The following is a 24,570-nucleotide window of genomic DNA, read 5'->3' on the forward strand; positions in this document are numbered from 1 at the left end:
TATAATGCGCACACAAATGTTGTAATCAACTGAAAATGTGTGTAAATAAACTCATGTAAAACATAACATTTAATAGATGCAATAAAATATATAAATTAGATACAATAAAAAAAACTGTGTAGTCAATTTGGATTATTTCCTAGGTATCTCGGTGTATTCCGTGGTATCTCTCCACATGGTGTGTAGAGGGGTTGTTTTGGGAGGCACACAAGCGCAAATTTAAGGGTAGATTTAGCATTTAGACATTGTTCTGTCTGAATTGTATTTATATACTGTATGTAGAAGACTGCATGAAATAGAAAATGTTTCTTTCAATGTCTACCACAAGCAATTTGCACGCCTGCGTAACGGAGTGATTGCTGACAGTTTTATTTATAGAAAATGTCATTGCTATCATGCAAACTAGGCAAGAAATACATGGATAACCTCCAGTTAGAAATGAGCTTGCTCTCTTTCCTGCAATGATGACAAAAACTAGACCAGGAGCGGCCCACTCCAGTCCTAAAGGGCCACCAACAAGCCAGTTTTTACAGATATCCCTGCTTCAGCAGAGGTGGCTGTCATTCTGATTGAGCCACTTGTGCCGAAGCAGGGATATCTTTAAAACCTGATCTGTTGGTGGACCTTGAGGCCTGCAGTCGGCCACCCCTGAACTAATATATATATATATAGTGCAGAATATATATATATAGTGCAGAATAAATGAGTTCTTCAGTATTAGGTGATACCTTTTTTATTGGACTAACAATTTATGTCATAGGACAAACTTTCGAGAGTTCTCCTCTCTTCTTCAGGTCAAGCAATACTGATATACAAAGGATTCAATGGATAAAGCAGTGTAGAGAGAGGGAAAAAAAAAACAAAAAAAAACCCAGATATTTACTCTAGATAAGGTAGGGTGTTAAGTGTTTGAAGCCAGGGGACAGTGTTAAAGAAAGGTGGGGAGGGGAAGGGATACTGAGGGGGAGAGAAAGTGTGGATAAGAATTGAGGCAAGCAGGATAATTACAAACAATTTTGATAGGGTGTGAGAAAACCCATGTCCACATTAAGTCCTTTGATTTTGGTGTCAAAGAGTCTTATCATTCTGAGTTCAAATGTTTTCCGTTCTTGGGTGCTTTTAAACATTCCATTGAGGATTTTGATTTTTAAATCATTTATGGAATGATCTGGTTGTGAGAAGTGATGTCCCACAGGTGAGCAGTATCTTCCTTCTTCGTGATGGAGTATAGAGTGTCTGTGCATATTCATTCTTCCTTGTAGTTTTTGGCTGGTTTCCCCAATGTAGCAACCTTGGTCACATTTGTTGCACTGAATCATATACACTATATTTCTGGATGTGCAGCTGTATGATCCTTTAACATTGAATGTTCTATGGTTGTGACTGGTTGTGGAATCTTGGCAAATGTGTTTGCAGAGTTTGCAGCGTTTGTTGCTGCACGGGTTTGTGCCATTATCCATGTCTTTAAAATCGTTGTGAAGTTTTCTGCTGACTAATTTCTGTTTGAGGTTTGGTGGTTGCCGGAATGCAAGAATGGGAGGTTTACTTATCTACAGTAAATATCTGTTGTCTTTTTTTTTTTTTCCCCTCTCTCTACACTGCTTTATCCATTGAATCCTTTGTATATCAGTATTGCTTGACCTGAAGAAGAGAGGAGAACTCTCGAAAGCTTGTCCTATGACATAAATTGTTAGTCCAATAAAAAAGGTATCACCTAATACTGAAGAACTCATTTATTCTGCACTGGACTAACACGGCTATTTTCTGCTTTATATATATATATATATATATACAGTTAACCCGAAGGTAAACAGAGAACAGCACTCAAGATTAATCCAAAAAGACTTGTATTAGAACAAGTATATATATATATATACAGTGGTTGACAAATCACCAAAAAATCTACACGCCACACAAAAAAATCTACTTGCCACCTAGTACCAAACGTATGCTGCTTGGGCCAATAGGAGCTCGCCACGATGTTAAATCCACTCGCCCGGGGCGAGCAAATGTATAGGTTTGTCGAATACTGTATATACTGTATATATATATAATTATATTATATATAAATATATATAATTTATTTATTTATTTTGTAAATCTGAAAGTATATTTGTATGTTAGCCAGCCCTTGTATTCAATACAGTGGTTTGTAGGGTTCTCATGATGAGTGAACTGAAGAATTATTTCATGCATAATAACTGAATTATTTCTCAATTGATTTGGTTTCAAGTCTTCTGCCGGCTTTACTTACAACTTATAACTGCTTGGGGATCATGCTTTACCTGTTCGTAACCCACTTTACCTACAATTTAGTAATAAAGCATGAAAGCAGTGGATGAGATGTGCTAGTTTGATCTCCCTCATCGTGACGTCCTATGCACAGACCCGGTACTACAGTAGCATCAGAACAAAGCTCTGTGAACCTACTGAGCTCACGAACGGCATAATAATAGCTTCTCCTTCACACAGCAAGTGATGTCCTTTATGTATTATAATTATGCTCAGAGCTATTTCAATTTGCTATTTCGTATAACACAATCCATAAGAGAATGAAGTCCTTCATGACTTTTAAACGCAGATTGACTATTGTCCTACGACAAGGCCTTTGCAGTGTATTTGCTGCAATAAAGATACAGTAATCATACTTACATTAAACATGTCTTGCAGGAAACAATATCTTGCCTACAGTATAATCATGTAGAATACTTGACACAATATTGACACAATGTAGAATAACAGACAAAAAACAGAAAAGCCAGCGCATCATACAAAATGACACAACATATAGTGCAATACCTCAGTGCTTATCTGCTCATGAAAGAAAGGGTCATTTAGTTAAAACCTTTGGCCAAAAGTTTATAAGCCTGCAGCCACTTCACGGCATGCCCAATGCAGGTCCTAACACTACCTGGCACAATTCTCATGCACCTCTCTTTTCTGCTGGAGGGAAAAAGACCATACTGGGTCTGTGATACACAGGATCATGACAAAAACTGCTAATTGGAAAGTGGGGCGGGGCGAGCTTTAAACCATGGGGAGGACGGCCACACCTCCAAGCAACAACAGCTGCATAACCCATCAAGTTCCAGAACCCAAAACCCACCTAATGTAAAATAAACATGCACTCATGTTTTGCCTATGATCTGCTACAGTTTATCATTTCATGACCTTGCAGGTTTGCGTATTCTTTATTTTTATATTCTTGCTGTTAAGCACATTTCATACATTCTAATACATATTTTTCAATATTTCGATTTTTAGGGGATGTATATTAAATCAACATACGATGGGCTTCATGTGATTACTGGAACAACAGAAAATGTAAGTATATATTGCAACTATCAAACAAACTCAACTGCGGCTCACGTTTTGCAGACAGATATGCCAATAGAGAAATGCAAGTAACTGCCGTAGGAACAAGGGTGTTCCCATTGTTGTTGGACATGAAGTAGCTGCAGAGTATGAATCTATCAGTTGCCTTCTGTTGGGTCTAAAGAGGTGCATGTACTGAACAAACAAAATCTAATCTGAGTTATAATATAAAGTAACCCCCAATCCCTCTTTAGCCAATTTTTTTTATTGCTTTTAGTTTTCATTTTAATAATAATAATAGCAGTTCTTGTATAGCGCTGCTAGTTTTACGTAGCGCTTTACAGAGACATTTTGCAGGCACAAGTCCCTGCTCCGTAGAGCTACAATCTATGTTTTTGGTGCCTGAGGCACAGGGAGATAATGTGACTTGCCCAAGGTCACAAGGAGCCGACACCGGAAATTGAACCAGGCTCCTCTGCTTCAAACTCTCAGTGCCAGTCAGTGTCTTTACTCACTGAGCCTCCCCCTCTCCCATTTTTCAATTATATACACAATTGTGAAAATGAGCAAAACCCTAATGATGCTCTAAGAATGTCCGGAAAACATCATAAGGGCAGTGAAACGGTTTAATGTTTCTGTAAGACTCTCACATCTTTGAGCTGTGTAAAAAAATAAAAAATAAAAAATAAAAAAATAAAAAAAATAAAAATGCTTTGAAACAGCTTTGTTTCAAGCTTCATGGATAGCATAGCTGGATGTTTTTATTTAACGTCTGTACAAAAATAATGAATATCACATCTGTATTTCATTATCCTGACTATGACGTTGGTTAACCAAATAAGTGTTAGGTTGGTTTGTCAGCTACCGGTATCATTTAGAAATGTCTGAACTGAGAATTATTGATAATGTGCGACTTTAAGGCCATCGTAGAGATTAGACGGTGTTAGAATGTGCTCATAAAAGATATAATTTTGCTTGTACAACAGTCGCCTGCTGATCGATGCAAGAAAATCCATGCTGGGGATGAAGTGATCCAAGTTAACCATCAAACTGTGGTATGTATGCTACATTATAAGCATTGACGTCTGGATAAAGAAGCACGCATGTCACATTTTCCAAGAAATGTACTACAATACAAATCCATTGATAGAATATTGTCCAGCAGAGTTGTGTTGGGTTTGTACATGTGAGGTTTAGGACTATTAAATATTACAAGGCTGTGTTTGTAAAACAGTCATCTCAATTCCCTTGTATGAAATAAATATAGTTTGCAGGGTTTGGAGTGGCTAGTCAAAACAAGGTACTGATTTTAATAGCAGCCCTTCAATATGCATGTTGTATTTTAAGTGTTTAAAGCCGGTATTATGCATAGCAAACTTTCTTAAAATGTTATTTTCAAATGTGTTTGCTTTCCTACTGAGAGAAAACCGTACCGCTCTACATCTTACCTCCTGAGTTGGGAAAGTGATAACATTTTCCGCAGTGTCGATCACACCCCTGTTGGCCATACTCTCAACTTCATCAACCCTCTCATGATCAACCTTCTGTTCATCTGAACACTCCTATAGTGGTCTGTTTGTAGATACTTCCTCCTAACGCCCTCTTTATGTTGGGGTTCCACCAGGGTCTGTTCTAGAACTTCTATCTTTCTCCCACTGCTGTACACTGTGTTTTCTCTCTTTGTAGACTCATGTACAGTATTAATCTCCCTTTTATCACCATCTGAATGCTGATACCCAAATCTACACACCTATCCCTGATCTGTCATCTTCTCTCAAATTATGTGTCTACTGTAACAGTTTTTCTGCTATGTCCTCTTGGAAGTGCCACCGCACTTTCTCCATCCAAATTTAGCCCTACATATGGCGAACAGTCATTATAGAATACTTCTCATTTCTCAAACACTTTCAATTCCTCACGAAGTATTTCTGCTTTCACATTTGCAATATTGCTAGAATGTACCCCCTTTCTCTCCCATGTGTCTTCCCTAGTATCTATTGAAATTCTGCTGCCAGGTTAATTTATCTGCTGCTTCTTTGTGCTTCAGAACCAAATTCAAGATTTCAGCCCTCAATTATGAAGCTCTCCATAACCCTTTCGCTCTGTAAATCTCAGACTTTATCTCCAAATACTCTCCTACACTCATCATTTTTTTCATATTCTACCATTCTCAATTCCAGTGCTTTCCTTGCACTGCTCCTCACTTGGGGTATTGTCTGCCACACTACATCATACATTTCTTCAGCCTTTACATACTTAAGGTTTCTTGGGAACTCACTTATTCACAGAGGTCTATACAAACATTGCCCTTTGGTCTACACCATGCCATCTATCACTCAGAAGCCTATGAGAGTATGCTAACTGCTAGGATCACACTGAGCAGCCCAAGATCGTCAACACCACTACCTTTTTAATTCTACTCTCCTCCTCCTTCCTCTTTGGTTGTAAGGAAAGTGGCGATCACAAACCCACATTCATTATTGTTTACACACCAGTCTACAGCTGCAGTCACATTTTCTGAACGCCTGGTGGGTTAACTTTCAGTTCACCTGTTTTACACTGGTTGTAAGGAAAGCAGGGACTTCGACCTACTGCTCAAGTTTAATAAAATATTTGTGCATGTTATTTTTTGTTTCTCTCCCATTATACTGTACTGCAGAATATGTTGGACTATTATATAAATACATTGTTAACTGCGCCATGCTTTCAGCCAGTAGAAGTGCTTTTATGTTGTTGAGCAAACATTACAGAAGACAGCATGGGTGCTTCTAGATTTCAGTGTGGGCCAACTGATGGTTTGTGGTGATAGAAATAGCATGATAGCATGATAGAGCGCCATTATAGAATACATTACACACGCGGGCACACTGTATATGGGAACTTGGAAATGTAGTGAGTCACACCAATTACAAGACCAGTCTCTCTGAAGTTTAGCATCAGCAGTTTCATAGACTTTACTCTTAACAATAGGAAGTGTTCCAATAAAAAGTTTTGAACCAGAACTTTGAAATCTAACTCATTCAGATCATTTGGGATTGACGGCTTTAATACTGTAAGCAGCCCTGGTACTTTTGGCAAATCAAGTAAGCTGTTGCTGCAGGGTATTATATATAATTATGCATTAGTAACAAATAACAATATTGTAACTGACAATGTTCCAATGTAGTTTGCTCCAGCAATTTGTTTTCAAATTGGTAGAGTTTAAGAAAAAAAACTAATTGAAATTAAATTATAGGGAACCATTCACTTTGCCTTGTGACAGTAGTAATTCCCTGGATATCACTTCTGGCATTGGTGTTGTGTATGTTTACTGCTGATTAGGTTGTAGGCTAGTACATGTGAAACTATTTACTAACAGACTACACCCTCCTCGTGGGGTTTTAATGAAAAACAAACATCAGTATTGGAATAAAGCTACAACTTCCTTCAAAATGTGTTTGAAAAAAAGTACAGGTCACTAAAACATCCTTAAACATATGCTGTGTGCTGTTAACTATTTGTTGCTATAATGCTTTGCTGGCTCTTTTGGCAGCAACTGGATTCATATTTTTTTTAAGTTCATTATAGAAGTCTTATACAAACATTAAATAAACAGGCAGTAGAAACATTATTTTCCATTTTAAAAACTGCTGCATTTTTTTGCATACGGCACGGAAATCAAAATACAGGCAATAATGCTGCATTTCTACAGCATGGAAAGAAGCAATACAAATCATGACAGAGGGCAGGGCATAAAACCATCAATATAAAAGTTACATATCCCAAATGTATCTTTTTTATAATGATGGTACATTGTACTGCTGATTTGTATGTATGTATCTACAGTCGTATACCACCTAACTGGTTTCAGTTCAAGTGTGTTTACATTGGGGTAGGGTTGCCAGATTTCCCGTATATACGGGATAGTCCATTATTTCATTGACTAGTCCCGTTGTCCTGGAAAGGTCAGTCGGGATGCATAAATGTCCCATATTTTAGTGCCTTGACGTGAAATGCCTGAACTTAAAATTATTCTCAATAGTTACCTTTTCCGATACATGTCGCCTTACTAAATATCTTAAAATAAGAAAGTTAGGACACTGCCTGGTCATCTCATAATACCGTATCGCCCTCCCCTGTAGGTGTTACTTTTTCTCCCACTGCTACCTGTTAGATCAGTGCGCTTGTTTCACCGCCCCTGGCCAAGAGCAGAAATGATAAAAACCAAAGAATATAGCAGTCAAACGGGAGATATCATTCGGCTCCAAGCATTTGCAAATTATCACTCATTATGACGTCACACTTTCATACTGGATTTTGGCGTCCCGTATTATAAAAACTTAAATGTGGCAACCCTACATCGGGGTAGATTATTTTCTTAAGTGGGAAGAGACTAGGCCAGCATCTGACTTGTCTCACTACTGGTTCAGTTGCCACATATGCTTGCAACACCCGTTAGGGTGTTAACCAGTTAACCAATAACTCCCAGCCATGACGACTGATTTCCATTTCTCCATCTTTATCATTCCAACATCTAAATGCACACACATATTTACTAAGTGGTACTAAGCTATAAGGCACCCTCTGGTGCCGGAATACAATTTGCAGCCCAGGTGCAGTGTTAATTTTATTTCAATGTGCACATTGTAGTGAGCTAAATCTTGCAATGCATTAGTATTACGTTAAATTATATATACATTTTTTAGCGATACTGAATAGCCAGCTTGCTAATCATTACATTACAGTTCAATGTGTAACAAAATAATAAGGGAGTCATTTTATATACTTCGAAGTGGCTGTTTGGACCATTTTTAGACGAAACCCCCTCTCAAGAATACTTTCCTGGTTGACACACCATGGTGGCGAGGTCAGCCTTGACTTCAGCAGCCAATAGAAAGCTGCAACGTCATCAAGTTACTGTACCCCACCTTTCATGTTTTGCCAGGTTCTCTCCCCCCCCCCCTCTACCGCAAAAGGAAACTACAAAAATGCAAAGTCTTATTACTTTGGAACCTTTTGGGTCCCAGAGATCGGGGGACCACAGATCAGCTCCAAGGAGCCCCCTGATTCAGGTTGGCCAGATAAATATTTTTTATTTGGGGGTGGAGGGATTGCTGTTTTAATATTGCAAAGTTAATAGGAATTCTACAGTTCCAAAAAGTGGTTGGCGTCCATTATCCATACGCAATGTATAGTATGTATTTATAGGGAAACATTAAGCGATACAGGAGGTTTGCCAGCTGGATATATTTCTGCATGGCATGTAGATTGATTCCTGTTATTTGAATTCTTTACAAAATTCTTGACTGCGCTGTAAGAGGTTAGAAAAACAAAGACAGGCCTGAACAAAAGTGTCCAGCTAAACTTGATCCAGTTGTCGCCCCCAATTGGGAGTGCTATCATCATCATCATCATCATCATCATCATCATCATCATCATCATCATCATCATCATCATCATCATCATCATCATCACCATCATCACCACCACCACCACCACCACCACCACCACCACCACCACCACCACCACCACCACCACCATCATCATCATCATCATCATCATCATCATCATCATCATCATCATCATCATCATCATCATCATCATCATCATCATCTCTAAGGACTGCAGCAGATTTTTAAGCAAGCATAGACAGGCATTAGGAAGGGAACTAACTAGTGTACAACTGTGGTGTATATGTGTATGTGTATATTATTTCTTTTTCTTGCAGTGAACCCTTAATTCTGGAAAGAAACTGCAAAAAAAAAAAAACCCAAATGGTCATTACATTTTTTATTTTTTTTCTTCGCATCTGTTTTTTTTTTTTTTCCAATTACATGTTCTAAAATGTCAGTGACTCAGCTTCCAGTCTATGCAGCTGTTGATGTCTCTCCACACCCTTGTTCATATGCAGTTTCAATTTCTTCTCATATGCGTATACTGTATGTTCCTAGATGGAGCACTGCCCATCCTACTTCATTTCACTTGCTTGTTTTCTGCTGTCTTCTTTTCATTATACTAGAATACTGTACTTGTTTCTCCAACAGTGTGTTGATCTCTACATTTATTGGCTGTCATTGGAATTTGGTACTAATCTTATGGTTTACAGTAGCACTGGAAGTATCCATTTTGTTGTTTGATGTCAGAAACTGGCTCCTATAGGTTGTAGTGGGGAACTAGGATTACAGTATTATCCCATTGACTCTTTCTTCCTTTAAAGTGGTAATCCAAGCTGGTGATATAAAAAATAAAAATTAACATTAAATTGAAGCAGGGGTCTCCAGAGCTGAACCCGATTAATGTAATCTCAGGGAATCCCTGCTTCTAGAAATACTTACCTCTGTAGTGAGTTGGAAAAAACAATTTACTGCGCACTGAATGCAACTACTTAAAAACAATAAAAACTCCTATAGTATTGTGCTAATATCAAACCAATAAAGAAGTAATACGATTAAGGTGCACTTAAAGGTTTATGGGAACACAAACTTGTATTCCAAATAAGTGATAATGGGTGAAATATAAATTATAAAAAATAAAATACAAAAACCTTTATCATTCATGAAGAGTCTGCAGCATGTGAGAATGGATGAACAGGGGAAAAACTAGGAGCACAGCAATGAAAAAAGAGAACTGGAGGCCAAAATGAAAAAATAACAAAAAATTTATTGGGACATGAACTATTTAAAAGAGAAACCTCTAACGCGTTTCTCGCATGGTGCGCTTTATCAAAGAGTCCACTGCTGTGGATTTATCACTAAGGGCATCTGGTTTTGCGAGGGTCTGTCGGTTCCCTTAGGGGGACTAAGGGTCCATCGCTTCCAGTTAGTTCCCTAACTATGTGATCTAAGGATTACCTTATTATAGCGACAGCGTTCACATGCTCATGGTTTGTCTCCGGTATATCGAGGGTTAAAATTAGCCTATGCATGATACACGCTGTCTCCCTGGTTAGTAGCGTCGGGCTTTGAGGTTTATTCCTCTGCTTTGCTAGCATGTTAGAATGGATGGCTCAGCATCACACAGGAGACATGTAAAAGAGAAAAAACTAAGCGCACGACTCTCATAGTGTAAAAAAGTAATTATATTGTGACAATGAAACCTTAACCCCAGTTGCTGCAGGTATATCCAATCACGATTTGTAGCAATGTCAGTTACATATTACCCACAGGGTTACAGATGAAGAAAGCAATGGAGCAAACTCTCCTACACCGATGGATCCACTCCAGCTGGGACCTGTTTGGAAGCAATAAAACTCTGCCCAGTTTTGATAGTTAATCGGGGCACTGACGTCACCTCAGTTAGTCACGAGTCCAGAACCGGTCAATTAGGTGAAAAGCGATGGAAATGGGGTCCTGCAGGCAGCGTGTGGAAGGTCCAAAGCACGGCGGTGATTGCAGAAGAGTGTCCAGTACAAACACACAATCCTACGTGTTTCATAGCGAACTAGTTCCCTGACAAAGTAGTTCGCTACGAAAGCGTAGGATTGTGTGTTTGAACTGAACACTCTCCTGCAATCATCACTGTGCTATGGACCCTCCACACGCTGCCTGCAGGACCCCATTTCCATTGCTTTTCACCTAATTGACCGGTGTGGACTCGTGACTAACTGAGGTGACGTCAGTGCCCCGATTAACGATCAAAATGGGGCGGAGGTTTATTGCTTCCAGACGGGTCCCAGCTGGAGTGAATCCATCGGTGTAGGAGAGTTTGCACCATTGCTTTCTTCATCTGTAACCCTGTGGGTATTATGTAACTGACATTGCTACAAATCGTAACTGGATATACCTGCAGCAACTGGGGTTAAGGTTTCCTGCCTGGACCAGAAGGAGTGTATGTTGAAGGATCCTCACGAAGCAAGTCATCTACTTCCTGAGTGGTAACATGTACCCTAAACATAGAAAAAACAGAACAGGTAGCGCTGACTAAATAAATAGGGCAAAATCACAATATAAGACCTTAAATGGGGATATTGTCCACATATAAGGGGCTGCCTAAAATACAACGACTGACCCCCTGGTCAGAAAAGTAACAGAGAAAAAAGGATATGTATTTAATAGGTGCCTGCTGGTATAAAGGATATATATCAAACCAGTTGGAAGGCCAGGATAGGCTCCAGACGATGAGGTTGTGCTTAGAAAAAGAAAAAAACACAATGCATAGCGTAATACGTATGGTGAATAGACAAACAACATGTAATACAAACAACATATATAACTAATATCTATCAGCTGAGAGATCAAGAGGTGAAAGAAATATTAATATTAAAAAACATTAAATAAAACATATCTTAAAACATTGGACATATGAAAAATAAAAAAGAATATTTTAGGACAATGGAAATGTCGGATCGACACACTGCTGCAACGGGTGAAATGCCCACTCACCAGACAGATGATGTAGGCAAGCGGTGGATAAATTAGAGAGTATCCCCTCTCTGCTGCTCAAACAGCCACTGCACCCGGTCCGTAGGTGGAGAGTTGCACACGCCCGCCGCCACAGCAGATTCGCTGAGGAAGAAAGCAGTACGCTTTCGAAACGCGTAGGGTGGCCTTTGAGACTTCAACTGCAGCATCGGGTTTTATTCCTACTTTCCCAACGGATCCGGTGGCGAATCAGCTGATACAAGCCGACGCTTATTGCCAAACATCTAGCGAATCTGCTGTGGCTAAACTGATCCTACCTGCACGTCCTTCACTGAGTGTCGAGAGAGGCTACACGCACACACGCCGGTGGGCGTGTGCAACTCTCCACCTACGGACCGGGTGCAGTGGCTGTTTGAGCAGCAGAGAGGGGATAATCTCTAATTTATCCACCGCTTGCCTACATCATCTGTCTGGTGAGTGGGCATTTCACCCGTTGCAGCAGTGTGTCGATCCGACATTTCCATTGTCCTAAAATATTCTTTTTTTATTTTTCATATGTCCAATGTTTTAAGATATGTTTTATTAAATGTTTTTTAATATTAATATTACTTTCACCTCTTGATCTCTCAGCTGATAGATATTAGTTATATATGTTGTTTGTATTACATGTTGTTTGTCTATTCACCATACAGTACTGTATTACGCTATGCATTGTGTTTTTTTCTTTTTCTAAGCACAACCTCATCGTCTGGAGCCTATCCCTGACCTTCCACCTGCTTTGATATATATCCTTTATACCAGCAGGCGCCTATTAAATACATATCCTTTTTTCTCATGTACCCTAAACATGACATGCTTTTTTTGACTACGTTTTCTTGTACGTGCAATCATTTACACTTTAATATTGTCACAATATAATTACTTTTTTACACTATGAGAGTCGTGCGCTTAGTTTTGTCTCCTTTACATGTCCTCTGTAGTGAGTGCCATTAGTTGCTCTGCTTGGCTAGCATGGATCACGTAATGGCAGAGTTTCAAAGCTCACACGCCACTACTTTCAATAGGAAGTCGTGACATCATCATGACGTGGAAGCTTTAAACTTTGCCGAGATTCTGGTACCCTCTTCGGAGGTCTGTATTTTTGGGAAGCAGGGGGTTCACAAAGCTGAAATTAATTGGGTTTTGCTCTGGAGACCCCATGCTTCAAACCTATGCTAAAAAAACAGTCATTAAAAAAAAAGCATGTTTTGCTCCTGTAATGACCACATTTTCGGCCTCCCTCCCTGTACATAATGTACATGTTATTTTCCATATCTAGCAGGAAGATAGGTGAAGATGTGTTGCACTGCCTCAATTTCCAACTCCCAATGAGACCGGAAAAAATGCAAAGTAAGCACTCAGCTGAACAACAGGTCAGGTTTATTGCAGGGTGGTGCAGCAAGGGGACAGCAAAGCCACACGAACGAGGTGCTTTCGTGTGGCTTTGCTGTCCCCTTGCTGCACCACCCTGCAATAAACCTGACCTGTTGTTCAGCTGAGTGCTTACTTTGCATTTTTTCCGGTCTCATTGGGAGTTTGAAATTGAGGCAGTGCAACACATCTTCACCTATCTTCCTGCTGGCTATCTACCTGGATGAACTGCACGCCCTGGATACAGTATCTGGAAGTCCTGCAAGCACTAAGGTAATAGGGCCAGAGTGCCCCTACATATATGCATATGTTTACCAGTGCCTCTGTTAATTTTATATTGGTTACTAGGGGGGGCTGTTATGGTGTTTCAACCGTGGTGGTCATGTGGACCCCACTAGACTCCTAGCCCGCACCTGATAATTGCCATATCATTCATGGACTTTCCATTGCTATCCAGTATCATTTACATATGTTATTGAGGAACTTTGACCAATTTGGATGCATCACTTTTTTCCTGTTTTTTATTTTCCATATCTGTCTGGTTTAGGAAGTGTGGTAATCACATGAGCCTGAAGTCAGTCTCTCTGGGTTTCTTCTACCATATATTTTATCTTTTTAAGTACCTGTGGCATTTTAATTCAACTCGGACTTCAGTCCCTCAGAATAATTAGCGTGCCCACCTGATCATTTTAGGGCCATCAGCAATTGCTTAGTTTGCTTATTCCCACTGTTAATGAGATGATGCCTATACTGCATCCTGGGGAAATTGAAAGTTGCTTAGTATATAGAAATGCAATTGTAATTGATTTAGTGTTTTGCAAAATTAGTGTTTCCATGTTAACCATATGCTGTGCTTTGCATCTGCAATACTAGATTAAGCACACTCGCCACTTTAATTTGTTTATATTTTGTCAATTTATGAGATTTTGAATAGTTTTTAATACCATGGGATATTAATTCTACCTTCAGGTCAACATGCGGGTTGTATTATGATGTGAACAGATTCGACCAGTGGTGCTTAACTCCAGTCCTCAAATGCCCTCCAACAGGTCAGGTTTTCAGGATATCCCTGTTTCCGTACAGGTGGCCTAATCAGGGGCTCAGTCTTCGTCTTCGACTGAGCCACTGATTGAGCCAGCTGTGCTGAAGCAGGGATATCCTGAAAACCTGACCTGTTGGGGGGCCTTTGAGGACTGGAGTTGGTTACCCGTGGCTTAGGCCAATAACCTAAGCTTTAACGCATGAGTAAGGGAAGGCAATTACCACTCGTCTTTTGGTTTTGCCAGAACTTGATTGGTCTTGGATTTGCTATAAGTGATAGAAAGAAATTACTTTTTTTTTTTAATTAAGTTTGGGTGACCTTTTTCGAAAACTTTGCAGCAAGTTAGAATATTCAATATTTTACTGCGTTTTAAGTACTGTATACAAAGTGATTTCCAAACAAAGCTATGAGTTCAATATTATATGTCAATACAACTTGTCACTCAGCATATTCATGTATACCAAATTTTAAGTAAAAAATTAAATTACTGCTCAGTAAAAACTTTACTAAATGTTCTGTCTCCTCTTCCAGTTATTTTTCTGGTTTCTTGCGGTTGCCCTGGCAACCCCCCATCTCTCCTCCGACTTGCTGCCCTTCTCCCATTGTCACTTGGTTCGGTCCTACTACATATTTCCTCTCTGTCTGGGTTATTTCCTGTCTTTTCAGAGTTTGCCTCTCTGCTGTACTCGCCTCCCTGTGCTTCCCTTGAGAAACTTTTGTTATTTACCTATTCCCATTACATGTTCCCCTTCCCTATTGTAAAATGGTTAGTCCACCCTGCCTCTCTTTCCCCCCTGTCACATAAGTCTTTTGCAGGCTAGGCTGTGACAGGCAGTCCTGTGGGCAATTGACCCACCCTCATGCTGCTCTGAGTGACAGAAGTGTGATGGTGACTCATGGTCTATGTGTAGCCTATCAGGGTACAGATCTTGAGCCCTTCCCTTTTGGTTCCTTAGGGAGGCAGTGCTAAAGTTAGTGAGTGCTCTCCCACCCTTCCAAGAGAGTGGAGGTGTGTGGTCTGTCTCCTCCCTGTGGGAGAGAGAGGCCAGCCAGGCTCTCATGACTGGCTGGCTCAGAAACATCTACAGTAAGGCTCCACATTAGAAGAGCCAGCACCATTCAGAGACCTAGGATTCTCTGAAGAACCCTGCATCCGCTGTATGAGTAAGAACTGCAGTGACTGCCAATAAGGCCCTTGTTCCTTTTTTAAACCTGTCTGGATTCTAGTCTGTGCACATGGGTGTATGAGAGTTGCTTCAGAGGGGACTGCCTCTAAGATTCTTGGAGCCTACTGAAGCTCGAGGTGTTGAACACCGGATACCAAACATCAGATGACACCAAAAGCCTGTCCTAGTCTCCACGACAACGCAGACAGCTTAGCTCTCCTGGTCCCTCACAGGTATGCGCTCCATTGACACCTGTAGTGCAACAGTATCTTCTAGAGGGTGAGGGTACATGTGCTAAAATTGGAGGTGCTGCTGAGATCAGGACATGCTTTCTGGACATTATTGCAACAGCAGTAACAGATGCAGGGAAAATGGTGCAGTCAGGGATCAGGGCCTCTATAGCCATGGTGAATGGGGACAGATTCTGCAACGACACATAAATTCGACGAGGAATGGCGGCGGCCCAATCCCAAAACTCAGGTATTATTCGGTATCCTCTTCGGGCGTCTTCTTCCGGAGTGCTCGCCAATGAGAAGAGATGCTCAGTGTCTTCATGCTCGGCATATGAACACCAGGCTGGCACCCTCTGCACCGCTCCAGGCGGAATTTCCGTTAGGCCGGCTCGACCGCAGAATAACAGTCCATAATTCTCAGGGACAGAGGCCGTGGGGTCCTTGCCCACCTAAATAAGTTGTAGTGGAAGACTGGACATAGGCAATTCATTGGTCTCTTGCAGGTAGGCCCGGATAACGGCTGCACAATGTCGGCATTGGTCCCCAGGATGATCGGATATTTGGGTAGGTCCTTGGGTTCCGGACACACTAGGGCGTCCACTTTCATGGGATGGGATTTCCCAGTGTTGAGCTGTTGAATCTCCAAAGACACCGTCACTATGCCGTCGACAGGATAGTCTTCATTGCTCAGGCCCCTCACTTTTATATGTTCGGCTGACTTCAGAGGCCTCTTCTGAAGATGCTGGTCATAGAACCCTCGATATATGATGGTCACTTGAGATCCCGTGTCCAGCAAGGCCGAGGAATAGACGCCATCCACTAACACGCATATGAGGGCTACTAGTCCCACTCGATTGTTCCAGTTGAGGGGAGAGTCGTCATCACCGGTATTGGTGGGAACCATGTATTGTATTGTATTGTATGTCTTTATTTATATAGCGCCATTAATGTACATAGCGCTTCACAGTAGTAATACATGTGGTAATCAAGTAAATAACAGATAATATAAATAACAGATCATGGGAATAAGTGCTTCAGACATAAAAGTAACATTAAGGAAGAGGAGTCCCTGTTCCGAGGAGCTTACAGTCTAATTGGTAGGTAGGGAGAACGTACAGAGACAGTAGGAGGGAGTTCTGGTAAGTGCGTCTGCAGGGGGCCACGCTTTATGTATCATGTGTTCAGAATATTCACAGTGCTATTCATATGCTTCTTTAAGCAAGTGTGTCTTAAGGTGGGTCTTAAAGGTGGATAGAGAGGGTGCTAGTCGGGTACTGAGGGGAAGGGCATTCCAGAGGTGTGGGGCAGTCAGTGAAAAAGGTTTAAGACGGGAGAGGGCTTTAGATACAAAGGGTGTAGAAAGAAGACATCCTTGAGAAGAACGCAAGAGTCTGGATGGTGCATAACGAGAAATTAGGGCTGAGATGTAAGGAGGGGCAGAAGAGTGTAAAGCTTTAAAAATGAGGAGAAGAATGGAGTGTGAGATGCAGGATTTGATCGGAAGCCAGGAGAGGGATTTCATGAGGGGAGATGCTGAGACAGATCTAGGAAAGAGTAGAGTGATTCTGGCAGCAGCGTTTAGGATAAATTGTAGGGGAGACAGGTGAGAGGCAGGAAGGCCGGACAGCAGGAGGTTACAGTAATCAAGACGGGAGAGAATGAGGGCCTGAGTCAGAGTTTTAGCAGTCGAGCAACAGAGGAAAGGGCGTATCTTTGTTATATTGCGGAGGAAAAAGCGACAGGTTTTAGATATGTTTTGAATGTGAGGGGCGAATGTGAGAGAGGAGTCGAGTGTGACACCTAGGCAGCGTGCTTGGGCTACTGGGTGAATGATCGTAGTTCCAACAGTAATGTGGAAGGAGGTAGTAGGGCCAGGTTTGTCATTGATGGCTCGAAGCTCTGGGGGTGCCGGAGCCTCCACGACCTCCCCGTCGGCGGTGTATACTCCACAGACCATAGCACTAGGCGTGAACTTCTTGGGGGAGGGGCTCCGATCACGGTATTCCCCCACCCGGCAGTCGTAAGATAGGTGTCCCTTTTTCCCACACTTGTAGCACGACAGATCACGGGGCGGCGTACGACGGTTGTAGGGGGGAGAAGTCCTCCCCGAGTACTTCGGCCGCTCCGCCACGGTTTTGTCCGGGGGATCCTCTTTCTTTTCACCAGTTCCTTTATTCTTGGGGGCGTAGGCTCCTTTTGCTTTCTGAGGAGAATGAAGTAATTGATGAGCCTTGTGCTCCTTAACTTGCTGTAACAACCCCGTGAACGTAGGAGGGCTTCCTCGTGTGAGGTTATCGCGAATCATGTTGGCAATGGGGTGGCTGGGGCTGGACCCCCGCAGGTATTGCTTACGGAGATACTCATCCATCTGCGAGGCCATAACGAATTTGTGGTGAAGCAGAGGTCCCAACGCTATCTGTACCCAATGGATGAAGGCCGACAAGTCCTCCCCTTCCTTTTGGTTGATGGCATAGTACTTGGCCCACAGGGCCCCATCATCTACTGCCACGCCATAGGCCTCCGTCAAAAATTCGACTATCATCCGGGAGGTTAAGGCAGGATGTTGCTCCCGGTGGATGCTGACCAGAGTGGACACTGGGTTTCTCAAACATTCCATGATGCGTTGGCGCTTGACCGCGTTGGTACAGGACCATTCCTCCATTTCACCCCTGGTGTGTTCTTTCCAAGGTTCTATCACGTCCTCCCCCGCCGGGACGGGCAAGGTCCCAGAGAAGGCTTTCAGTTTTCTGTCATTTTGAGAGTGCGAGGCCAGGGTTAGTGCTTCTACTAAGGGTGGTAAGCTGGGTGGGGAGGCCAGCTGGCCTATCTTGTCGTTAAGTTTTTGCAACATATCCCTGCACAGTCCAGCTTCTTGGGACACACTGGAACCAGGACAACTAAATTCTGACCGACAACTACCCGCGTCACTTTACGGGTAATTGGCAGATACGGGGGTATGACAAGCTTCGCCAAGCACATCAGTGGGTATGTCCCTTAATGGGTAGACGAAGGGACTTCCGCCTGTTGGGGAATTGGGGAGCTGTAGATACTGGGGAACGGATGGCTCCAGAACAACTAAGTCTCTGCGACAGTCAACTAGCAGGGTGTTCCACTTGGCGTCTTTGTCTATTAGGACATCCACCAGGCGGGCTTTGGAGAATCCTGGTAGTTGCCTTAGGGCCGTTTGCAATGTCTCTAAAGGCAAGGCCATAGGAACTTGACTCACAGCCACCACGCGGCGGGCGTCTGCATCTGCCGCGCCCATTCGCTCACGCTTTGACGCGAGGGGAGAGTCATTCTGAACAGATGGCTGTGTGAATTTGGAATCGGGGCACCCCAGGTCTGATCTCAGCAGCGCCTCCAAATGTAGCCCTGTTTCCTGCTGAATACAGTGCGCTACCAATGCTGTTTAACCTGTTGGCTCGCAGGGCCTAAGCCTCTGCCACGGAGAGCCTGGGGCAACACATATGAATACAGATAACCTCTTACCAAGTGCAGCGCCTCCACCTGTGACGGCTCCCAGCAAAGCGGGAGTGGTTTCTCACAGGACAATAATGTAATACTACGCACACAGCATATAAAAGAAACAGTGACTTTACTAATGATAACCATAACCTTGCATGTCATACAGTGAGTATCCCTCTGTATAGGAGACACTATAACTAACGCGTCTCGCAGGACGCGACCCCTTCACCATGTACCCCCACACCGTGTCCAGTTTCCCCACACCACAATCCCACCCCCAAAGTGCGGTATGTGTGTGTATGACTGCGCAGCCACTATGTACTGATTTATAGTTTGTGCACTTATGGATGTTACAGCGCTCGGGCCTGCAAACTGACTTCACAAAGGATCCGACGATGAAGACACTCCAGGGATACCTTCCAGGGCAATCCCACCCGGTGGTCTGCTGCTGTGCTTGAAGAGGTCTGAGCCCAAACCTCTATTATGGTGCCGCGGCAGTCTCTGGGTACACACTTCTCTCGCTTACTCTAATGGGGCAGGTTCCTATCCTAGGGCCTATCCCTGCATCAACTTCGCTGACTGTGACTCGGTCTAACTGGGCCTGGGGTATAGGGCCTATTGTAGCGGCTACTTGCCTCCCTACACGCAGAGCTCCTTCTCCTTCCTCCTCCCCGTCCTCTCTGACTAGCGTGGTCTCTCCCTCAAACTTCCCTTTCCTAACTCTTCCTCCCGCGAATCCGCCCGCCCTATAGGCTCCCTGGCGTCACCTGGTCTCGCTGAGGCTCCTGGGACTCGTAGTCCCGTGCGCTATGCCCTCTAGGATTGGTTCCTGTTTCACGGGCTACCGCACATGCGCGACCTTTCCTCATCACCACCTCCACAGACTCACCGCGCATGCGCGAACATCCAACATGGCGGCGCCCTGAATGCTCGGGTCACTGCGGAGCCTCCGGTGCACCGGAGCGCTCCCTGCACTCGCTGCAACCTTCCCTATTCTCCCAGAAAACGGAGACAAGGGGGAACTGGGGGACCTGGCTACATATACATACAATATAACACCCTCTGAACCTTACTTTAATAAAGTATAAACATTACACTTATGTAGCCCTGGTAAGTTATGGGCTATATTTCTACTCTGCTCCTGGCAGTGATCCCTGTGTAAGGACAGGTCTTCCAGGAGTAATCATGGATTTTCCCTGCTTCAGACATTTGCCCTGAGTCAGTGAAGGTAGGTCACCTGACCCTGTGTCCAATCAAAAGACATAGGGGCGGTGCCTGCTGGAAGCTACAAAGAGCAGTGTCATTTCCTATTTAGTCAGTCTGGAAGAGTGAGTAGTGTCAGTCTAGGAGAATGAGTTAGCCACCTGATGAGTAGAGCTGTTAGAGTTAGGTGGACCAAATACCTCTCACCCTGCATAAGGGGTGAGGGAAGAGCTAGCCCCAATCTAGGTGGCCCTAGGCCCAGAGTGGTGGAAGGGGAATCCTGAAGGAGGACAGCTGGCTGTCTGTGTATACCCTGTGTCTATTCTGCTGCTACTGAAGTGAAGGAGGATAATAAAGAGCTGCTGTTATTTAAAGAGACAGTGTGTGAGACTGGAATCTCTCATCCCTGGGAGAAGGATTCTGCTGTAGGGATTCCACCCCACATCCCTGGGGCCTGCAACAGATGGAGGCGCTGCACCATTAGAGGAGAACGAAGACATTCACCCCAGAGACCTGTCCTGTTGTCCCCCATGTCACCGCGGGAGACTCAGGCCCTCCTGTTGCCAGCAGGTATGCACCACACTCAGACACGTAGCCAGACCAAGAGACACCCTAGGGTACCCGATATGAGGTTGGGGGGAGGGGGGAGGGTCGCTGGGCTATACTTGTATGAGCTATAATGTCTAAGTCTTTTTGGTAATGAGGGACAGAATGAGAACCTCTGCATCTAGAAAAAAAAAATACTGGTCTCGCAAACCCATTGTAGAACTGTGAACAGTTGAAAAACGTAATGAATTCTTGTCAGCAGATTGATCTCATTTAGCTTATTTTACCCCAAGGTGAAAATGAAATACAGTGCATTCGAGGTAGCCTGTCACTGTATTTTCTACTCGCATGGTTTCTCAAGCAGAAAATATTACCTTTGTAAATCGCGACCCTGCTTTTCACCTGAAGTAGTACCAGTAAAATTGCATCTTTTATTGCAATAAGCGTAAAAGCTTTGGCAAATATTTAAAATCCTGTACGGACTTCATTGCTTGCTGCTAATTTATTGCTCCTCTGTAGATTAATTTACTTCTGCTGACAGATCACAGAATGGGAGCAACGCTATTGAAGATAACGATGTATTGTATGGCGATAGTTACCCACTTCACAAAATGCAATCCAAGGATAAGCTGCTTATCCAAATCAGTGTGTTTTGCACCCAGGAAAAAGACCAACACTAGTACATTTTCACGTTTCATGCTCACTGTATTGTATGTCTTTATTTATATAGCACCATTAACGTACATGGCGCTTCACAGCAGTAATACACGTGACAATCATATAGATAACAAATAATATAAATAACACATAAAGGGGAGAAGTGCTACAGACATAACAGTAACATTTTGGAAAGGGAGTCCCTGCTCCAAAGAGCTTGCAATCTAATTGTATCTAAATCTAATATCAAATATATTCTCATGCCCTTATGTCTCTCAAGGTTTTGGATGCACTCTACATCTAAAATCACTGCCCCGCACCATTAGTTTTGCCCCATCATTCACACATTGAAGGGGACCTCAATCATGTTTTTAATATACCTACAGATGTTACAAGACTTGCCGGCGCTGCAGTCGAAGAAGCAAAAGTCAGTGGCGCCGGAGACGGCATCTGCAGCAAATGCGTTGCGGGACGGGGGGGGTCCACGGAACCCCCACGCCACGTTAATCCTCCGGTGCCGAGACAAACGCTGTCAAGTGACCATGGATGCTGTGTAATAGTGAAAGAAAAGCGCTAACTCTACTAGTGTTCACTTATAATATACAGTGAATGAAATACAAATCAAGTGATACATAAACATATTTAAGTGAACACGTGATAAATAACGTGAATAAATGAATTAAAAACCCCTGCTCAAACCCAGCTGGTAGGGACTGGTTCCAGTAGTCCCCCAATTCGTAGAGATCCGTTTGCAATCCAGGGGGAGCATATAAGGGAGATAAAACAAAATACAATCTAAGTGTAGACAGTTTGATAACCTATGGGTCAATTCAGTGGTTGGTCTTGGCTCGTATGTGTAACCTACTCACAAGATGCAGATCAAAAACGGGCAATAAAGCACAGTGGTCTTTGCGGGAAGGACCTCTATTCCAATGTGTGGTGGAGACCTCCAATCTCAGCAAAGCAGCGGTGTATATACACTACCGACACGATTTATTCGAGCAGGGCTAGTTCCGCAAGCCGGGGGATGCCCCGGCTTGCTAGCCCCACTCCCTCGGCGTGACGCGCGGTCACGCGTCATCGGGTGCCAGCGCCCCCTGCACGCGCGTCCAGGGCTCCCCGAGGGAGCCCTGGTGTCCCGCGGTGTGGGGGACGGCGGCAGGGGGTTCCGGGGGACCCGGCAGCGGGAGGGAGAGCGCCCCGATCGGAGGGCGCTCTTCCGCTGCTTCGGCGCACGCCCGGCACCCTCCGGCGCGCGCCAGGTTACTGCTGCGGCCGAGAACGGGCAAATGCTCGAATAAACTCGGCCGCAGCAGTAGGAGAGAAAAGATTTCCATAGTGCAGACCAATCATAAAAAACGTAACTTTTATGGGGTTTTAAAATTGAACACTTAGAATAAAAACATTTAAATAATGCATATCACAATGCTGGGACAGAGTCTGCTGTTGACTTCTGGCTCACCCACCACCTCCGGTCTGTGGACACTGCGTGGGACGCCGCTACGCTGGACTCTCCACCTCCTGAGATCCCTCTGGGGTGTACTGGTCCCGTCAGCTCCAGTCCTTGAGTTGGACGCCGCTCTGTTACAGTATGTCCCTGGAGCTCCCTCTAAAGCGTGCTGTCCTGTCCCCTCCGGTTAGCTCCGATATGTCACTTCCGGTTGGCCGACTCTCTTCTTCTGTCACAGCATTGTGATATATGCATTATTTAAATGTTTTTATTGTAAGTGTTCAATTTTAAAATAGAAGTCCTTCCCGCAGAGACCACTGTGCTTTATTGCCCATTTTTGATCTGCATCTTGTGAGTAGGCTACACATACGAGCCAAGACCAACCACTGAATTGACCCATAGGTTATCAAACTGTCTACACTTAGATTGTATTTTGTTTTATCTCCCTTATATGCTCCCCCTGGATTGCAAACGGGTAAAGTGACCATGGATGGCAGAGGCACCGAAGACAGTTATCTGAGCCACGTCTGTATTATACATGTTCATGTTTTCCTCTGATCTTTATTACTATTTCTTTAAACACTGATCATTGTAATTGGATTTTACTGCACCTCCTGTGAGTCAATGTAAGATTATATTGAGATGGTCAATTCTTTGGATTTATTGTCTAGTACAGTCAACAGCAGATTTTCTACACTGTTCAAAATGTTGAGGCTTGTTGGGTTGCTCCACCCTTTGGTGATTTACAGTTCCCAAAGCAGAGCTGTGCAAAAAAGATTTGCTAGGGGTGCAAGTATAAAACAGGGCTCTGTAAATGGAAGGTCCCCTACAGTACAGGGCCATGGCCAGGTTTTGCACAACACAGGTTGAGGGACCTACAGTAGTATTTATTTATTTATTTATTTATAAAATGTTTTACAAGGAAGTAATACATTGAGAGTTGCCTCTCGTTTTCAAGTATGTCCTGGGCATAGTTAATATGACAAATAATACATGGTTACAAATACAGTTACATAAATGAACAGGGTATACATTATATACAATACATTGCATGCACAGAAGATGTATATTATAGGCTTATGTAACAGTTACAGACCAGATTAAAATGTGAGACAGCCTTAGTTTTGAAAGAACTTAAACTGGTGGTGGATGTGAGAGTCTCCGGTAGGTTGTTCCAGTTTTGGGGTGCACGGTAAGAGAAGGAGGAGCGGCCGGATACTTTGTTGAGCCTTGGGACCATGAACAGTCTTTTGGAGTCAGATCTCAGATGATAAGTGCTGCATGTGGTAGGGGTGAGGATCTTGTTCAGATAGGTGGGTAGCTTGCCCAGAAAGTATTTGAAGGCAAGACCGGAAAGGTGAACTTTGCGCCTAGACTCGAGTGATGACCAATCTAGTTCTTTGAGCATTTTGCAGTGATGTGTGTTGTAGTTGCATTGGAGAACGAAACGACAATTTGAATTGTAGAGGGTGTCAAGTTTGCCAAGGTGGGTTTGGGGTGCTGAGCCATATACTATGTCTCCATAGTCGATAATTGGCATTAGCATCTACTGTGCAATATGCTTTCTGACCAGCACTTAGGGAGGATTTGTTCCTGTAAAGTACACCTAGTTTGGCATAGGTTTTGGATGTCAGGGTATCAATGTGCATTCCGAATGTTAAGTGGGAGTCAAACCATATGCCCAGGTATTTAAAACTAGTAACAGGAGTTAGGGTGGTGTTAGCGTTGGTTCTGATCTGAAGCT

At 43.2% G+C, this 24,570-nt stretch overlaps 1 protein-coding gene across 3 annotated transcripts in view; it reads left to right on the plus strand.

Annotated features, from left to right (window-relative positions):
* The window catches only part of CNKSR2 (connector enhancer of kinase suppressor of Ras 2), a 548,762-nt gene that overhangs the window by 192,119 nt on the left and 332,073 nt on the right, over nucleotides 1–24,570 (plus strand). For all 3 annotated transcript variants that reach the window (XM_075589347.1, XM_075589348.1, XM_075589349.1), the window contains exons 8-9: nucleotides 3,265–3,324; nucleotides 4,302–4,370. In XM_075589347.1, coding sequence (XP_075445462.1) covers nucleotides 3,265–3,324; nucleotides 4,302–4,370 — 129 coding nt within the window. The remainder of the gene's footprint in view (nucleotides 1–3,264; nucleotides 3,325–4,301; nucleotides 4,371–24,570) is intronic.

Source organism: Ascaphus truei, chromosome 3 (assembly GCF_040206685.1).
Source record: "Ascaphus truei isolate aAscTru1 chromosome 3, aAscTru1.hap1, whole genome shotgun sequence".
Classification (NCBI taxonomy): domain Eukaryota; kingdom Metazoa; phylum Chordata; class Amphibia; order Anura; family Ascaphidae; genus Ascaphus; species Ascaphus truei.